Source organism: Megalopta genalis, unplaced genomic scaffold, assembly GCF_051020955.1.
Source record: "Megalopta genalis isolate 19385.01 unplaced genomic scaffold, iyMegGena1_principal scaffold1149, whole genome shotgun sequence".
NCBI lineage: Eukaryota > Metazoa > Arthropoda > Insecta > Hymenoptera > Halictidae > Megalopta > Megalopta genalis.
The window spans coordinates 31,047-37,392 of record NW_027477218.1 but is presented as its reverse complement, the minus strand read 5'-3'; the positions used below and the strand labels follow the sequence as shown (position 1 = coordinate 37,392).

The 6,346-nt window shown below is 46.6% G+C and overlaps 1 protein-coding gene across 1 annotated transcript; it reads right to left on the bottom strand.

The window, feature by feature from the left end:
• Positions 1 to 563: 563 nt before the first annotated feature.
• LOC143263700 (uncharacterized) lies at positions 564 to 3,347 on the bottom strand. Its single transcript, XM_076528474.1, has one exon. It carries the CDS (start codon positions 3,345 to 3,347, stop codon positions 564 to 566), a length of 2,784 nt encoding a protein of 927 aa, XP_076384589.1.
• Between the last annotated feature and the right edge of the window lie 2,999 nt (positions 3,348 to 6,346).

Here is a 6,346-nt window from a genome sequence, read left to right as displayed (position 1 = left end):
TCGACTGCTCGCGTTTTTTATACCCGTTTTCCCCACTTGAGATTCCTGAAGGAACCTCCACCTCCATGCCTGGATGCGCTGATTGGTTTTCTCGAAAATTACGATTTCCCAATCAGCGTCCTCCGAACGTTTCGTCACCACCCTCTCGTACCGTCCTGCACGGGCCTTGTCTTGAAGAGGGGTGCGACACGTAATTGCGTGGTTGGGGAGGTCCTCCGGGCCTTGAGATGTCATCCCCGCGACGGTTGGGACTAACTTTCCCAAGACACGTTCAAAAATCTCAAGTGTTTTGAGGGAGGTTTTTTCGGGCCTTTAGGATTTATGACACGTCGCGATCATTAGAAAAGACGGAGACACTGCCCGGATGTTCGGCAGCTGTCAAAAAAAAGGTCTCCGTCTCCTCAGATGACCCACGCTGGTCCGTGCCATAAACCCTTCACGAGAGAGGTCTGCGGGAGGTTCTACGTGACGGAACATGCTCCCCCCGTTGAGCGACAAATCGCTCAATGCCCCTGATGTTTGATTAAAGCTATCTTAAATTTACTTAAGAATAGCGACTGTCTCTAGTGGGTGTTCTCGACTGGTAGCGGCGCCAACTGTTTCACATTGCGCCTGTAAACACCGGTAGATGTTCGCACGGAAACAGCCCGGATGACATTGTCCTCCCCTGGATGAATCTTCTCGATGCGACCCAGGTGCCACTGAAGCGGTGGAAGATTGTCGTCTTTTAGAACGACGATGGTGCCTTCTCGGATGTCATGGGAGCCCTGGCTCCACCTTTGTCGTACGTTAAGGTGGTTGATGTACTCCTTATGCCACCGAGTCCAAAAGTCCTGCTTAACCTTTTGGATATGCTGCCACTTCGACAGCCGGTTCGTGGGCGTTGAAGTCAGATCGGCTTCCGGCAAGCTCGTCAATGGATTGCCAATCAAGAAGTGACCAGGTGTTAAGGCTAATGGATCGTGAGGATCTGAGGATAGGGGAGTTAAAGGGCGAGAATTCAAAATCGCTTCGACCTCAGTGATGAATGTATTGAATTGCTCAAACGTGAACAATTCATCCCCAACGACTCGCTTGACATGGTGCTTGAATGATTTCACCGCGGCTTCCCATATCCCGCCGAAGTGTGGTGAAAGGGCAGGCATGAAGTGCCATGTAATTCCCTTGCCCGCGAGGAAATTTTCTACCCTGCTGTCCCCCTTCAAGATTTGTTGGAGTTCCCGTAATTCATTGTTGGCTCCCACGAAATTGGAGCCGTTATCGGAATAAATGTTGCGACATATGCCTCGACGCGCGATGAGACGTTTCAATGCCGCGATAAACGCTTCGGTCGTCATATCGCTCGCAACTTCCAGATGAACGGCCTTGGTCGCCAGACATATGAATACGGCAACGTAAATTTTTACTTTGGTGCGATTGCGGAAGCGCCGCTCCTTGATATAAAAGGGTCCGCAATAATCTACACCGCAGTTATAGAAGGGCCGCGTTTCGGTAACTCGGGAGGCAGGTAGATTTCCCATGATGTATTCGGGTGTAGGCGGATTCACCCTGAAACACCTGACGCATTGTCGCACGATTTTGCGAGTCGCGTTCCTTCCGTCGATCGGCCAGTACTTCTGTCGCACGGCATATAAGGTTGTTGTAATGCCGGCGTGATGATTGCTCACATGTTTTTCGCGAATGATCAAATCGGTGATATGGTGACCTTTGGGAAGCAAAATCGGATGTTTTTGGGCGTATTGTAATTTCGAGTTTTGCAGCCGTCCTCCCACGCGGAGTATACCCCTTTCATCGATGAAAGGGTGTAGCGGCAAAAGTTTGCTTTTCGCATGTAAATTTGACCCGGTTTTTAGTTTTTGCAGATCTTGGGCGAAAGCCGATGCTTGGACCAATCTGATTATTTGCTCGTTTGCCGATTGGAGCTCTTCGACTGTCAGAGGTCCTTTGTTCTTGCGAGGCTGTCTGAATCGTAAGCAATACGCGGTGATTCTAATTAACCGAGATATATCGGAATACCTGGTTAAGATTTCATCGGTATGGCTAACGGTAGCGAGACACTTTAGACGTTTCACCTCTGGCACATCTTCCGTGATGTCGAACTTCGATCTTGGCCATGTCGATTCGATGGTGGATAGCCATTCGGGTCCGTGTCGCCAATTCGAATCGCGAAGAAATTGGGCTGGTGATTGTCCCCTTGACAGTAGATCTGCTGGGTTGTCTTGAGATCTCACGTGTCGCCAAGCAGCAATGTCTGTTTTGCCTTGTATGTCGGCCACCCTATTGGCTACGAATGTTTTTAAGGTGCATGGTTCCTTCTGGATCCAGTTCAAGACGATGGTAGAATCGGTCCAGAAGTTAACATGCTCGGTTTCGATGTGCATAGCCTCTCGGACTGTGACGTACAGTGATGCCAGAAGAACTGCACCGCACAGTTCTAAACGGGCGAGGCTTACGGTTTTCAGCGGGGCGACACGTGATTTGGCGCAAAGCAGCTTGCTGACTATTTCTCCGCGGTTGTTAATTGAGCGCACGTATATGCATGCCCCATACGCACGTTCGCTTGCATCACAAAAGCCATGAAGTTCGAGCCTTTGCGCGGAAGGTTGACCGACGTTTCGATCAAACGAAATGTTGTTTAATTGCCCGATTTCTTCCACGAATGCGATCCACTCCGTGTGAAGACTGGCTGGCAGCGATTCGTCCCAATTCAATTTCAACTGCCATAGACGTTGCATGATTAATTTTGCTACGACAGTGACCGGGGCCAAGAGACCTAGCGGGTCGAAAATTCTGGCGATAGTCGACAAGATGGTCCGTTTCGTGATCTTTGTTGGAGCGTGGAAGACGACGGCGTACGCGATTGAGTCGTTTCGCGCGTCCCATGTGGACAAAACGTTGTTGTTGCTGTTACTGTTGCTGTTGCTGTTGCCCGAGAGATCGGGCTGCGGATTGGGTCCCGTGGCCTCGACGACCTCGGGCTTGCTCTCCTTCTCGGCGAGAGCGAACCCTTCGGGCTGGAAGATGGCCGGGCCCGGGCCCTTTCCTTGATCGTAGGTCGAATGGGGGACCGAAGGTTTCTCTTGGATCGAATGACTCTTCCCCGAATGATTTTGGCTAGCCGGCGACGGCTGCTTCGCGTGGCTCTCGATCTTCTCGCAATACGAATTCGTCTTCGCGTCGATCGTCTTCGGGGTCGCCGCCGTTGCTTGATGGTTCTCGCCGTTGTTGCTCTTCGGATGCGAGTTGAATGATCGCTGGAGAATGACTGCTGATGCCGTCACGTCGTCGTATGCGTCAGTCACTTCTTCGCGCTCGCGCTCTGATTCGTCGAAATCTTCTAACGTCATAAGGACATCTTGATCCGCGTTAAAATTTTCGAATGACTTGCGGAGTCTGCCGATTCGATCATCTAATCTTATTCTGTCCTTTTCGGAATCGACGTATGATTCGATGAAATTCCGAAGCCACGTTATTTGTGACTTGAATGAGCGGCGTTTCATTTTTAGAGCGCGAATTTGTTGATCTCGGTCTTCAACTGAGGTCGACATGTTAGATGATGCGATGTAAGTGGATGGGAATCACGAAAGGAATGATCACGTTCTTGTTAAGAAATAGCAAATCCTTTTGGACGAGCTTACCTTGTACGATGTCCTTGCGTGATGGAGGCGTCTCTGGACCGAATGACTGCCGAAGACGTATCTCGATACTCTGCAAGGCTGGCTGCTCGAGTCCTGGTGCGATTCCCGTATCCGGCTCGAAGGACCAAAATGTAGCGCCGTGCTTTTACGACGCCTTTTTGACGCGCGGGGATCGAACGTCAACCCTACCGGGGTTGTAAGGCCCGGGCTTCACTTATCTGAAGACGCGTCGGTTTTGAAGTGGTTATCGGTCCGATTGACCGATTTAGAGTGGATGATCGATTGAATTCCCGAGTCGAATGAATCTCCGGTTGCGACGAGTGAGTCTCCGAACGATTGAGACTGTTCGACGCACGGGTGAGACTCCGTTATCGAGAATGTATAGTAATATTGCTTGAAAACTACCGAACCACTCTTGAACCACTACTCGGATTGAATTACGACTGAATATTACGACTGAAACTATATTTTTTGCCTCGACTGCTCGCGTTTTTTATACCCGTTTTCCCCACTTGAGATTCCTGAAGGAACCTCCACCTCCATGCCTGGATGCGCTGATTGGTTTTCTCGAAAATTACGATTTCCCAATCAGCGTCCTCCGAACGTTTCGTCACCACCCTCTCGTACCGTCCTGCACGGGCCTTGTCTTGAAGAGGGGTGCGACACGTAATTGCGTGGTTGGGGAGGTCCTCCGGGCCTTGAGATGTCATCCCCGCGACGGTTGGGACTAACTTTCCCAAGACACGTTCAAAAATCTCAAGTGTTTTGAGGGAGGTTTTTTCGGGCCTTTAGGATTTATGACACGTCGCGATCATTAGAAAAGACGGAGACACTGCCCGGATGTTCGGCAGCTGTCAAAAAAAAGGTCTCCGTCTCCTCAGATGACCCACGCTGGTCCGTGCCATAAACCCTTCACGAGAGAGGTCTGCGGGAGGTTCTACGTGACGGAACACGATATAAGTGATATAGCTTCAAATGCAGGGGAAACAAACGAGTTAGCTTCAAATGCATGCAAAACACATGATTTAGCTTCAAAACAATGCGATGTAGATCGTTTAGCTTAAAATCCAAGCGAAATAAATGATATAGCTTCACACATTTGGGATATAAGTGATATAGCTTCAAATGCAGACGAAACAAACGAGCTAGCTTCACATCCAAGCGAAACAAATGATTTAGCTTCAAATCAATTCGAAGTAGAAGGCTTAGCTTCAAATCGATGCGGAACAAATGATTTTGCTTCAAATACTTGCGATATAAGTGATATAGATTCAACTGCAGGCCAAACAAACGAGTTAGCTTCAAATCCATGCGAAATAAATGACTTAGCATCAGATACTTGCGATATAAGTGATATAGCTTCAAATGCAAGGGAACAAACGAGTTAGCTTCAAATCCATGCAAAACAAATGATTTAACATCAAATCAATGCGATATAGAAGGTTTGGCTTCAAATCCATGCGAAACAAATGATTTAGCTTCAGATACTTGCGATATAAGTGATATAGCATCAAATGCAGGCGAAACGAACGAGTTAGCTTCAAATCCATGCGAAACACATGATTTAGCTTCAAATGAGTGCGACGTAGAAGGTTTGGCTTCAAATCCAAGCGAAACACATGATTTAGCTTCTAACACTTGGGATATAAGTGATATAGCTTCAAATGCAGGGGAAACAAACGAGTTAGCTTCAAATCCAAGCGAATCACATGATTTAGCTTCAAATGAGTGCGATGCAGAAGGTTTAGCTTGAAACCAATGCAATGTGGAAGGTTTAGCTTCAAATCAATGCGACACAAATGACTTAGCATCAGATACATGCGATATAAGTGATATAGCTTCAAATGCAGGAGAAACAAACGAGTTAGCTTCAAATCCATGCGAAACACATAATTTAGCTGCAAATCAATGCGATGTAGAAGGTATAGCTTCAAGTCAAAGCGAAACACATGATTTAGCACATGAACTTGCGATATAAGTGATATACCTCCAAATGCAGACGAAACAAACGAGTTAGCTTCAAATCCATGCGAAACAAATGATTTAGCTTCAAACACTTGGGATATAAGTGATATAGCTTCAAATGCAGACGAAACAAACGAGTTAGTTCAAATCCTTGCGAAAAACATCATTTAGATGCAAAGCAATGCGATGTAGAAGGTTTAGCTTCAAATCCATGCGAAACAAATGATTTAGTATCAGATACTTGCGATATAAATGATATAGCTTCAAATGCAGGGGATAGAAACGAATTAGATTCAAATCCATGTGAAACACATGATTAAGCTTCAAATCAATGCGATGTAGAATGTTTAGCTTCAAATTCATACGAAACAAATGATTTAGCTTCAAACACTTGGGATATAAGTGATATAGCTTCAAATGCAGACGAAACAAATGAGTTAGCTTCACTTCCAAGCGAAACACATGATTTAGCATCTAATCAATGCGATGTAGAAGGTTTAGATACAAATCCATGCGAAACAAATGATTTAGCATCAAACACTCGGGATATAAGTGATATAGCTTCAAATGCAGACGAATCAAACGAGTTAGCTTCAAAATGCATGCGATACACATGATTTAGATTCAAATCAATGCGAAGTAGAAGGCTTAGCTTCAAATCCATGCGGAACAAATGATTTATCTTCAGATAATTGCGTTATAAGCGATATACGTTCAAATGCAGACGAAACAAACGAGCTGGC

Bases quoted from the DNA above. Each gene is read 5' to 3' on its own strand.
- LOC143263700 (XM_076528474.1), bottom strand. From the start codon at position 3,347: ATGACGTTAGAAGATTTCGACGAATCAGAGCGCGAGCGCGAAGAAGTG.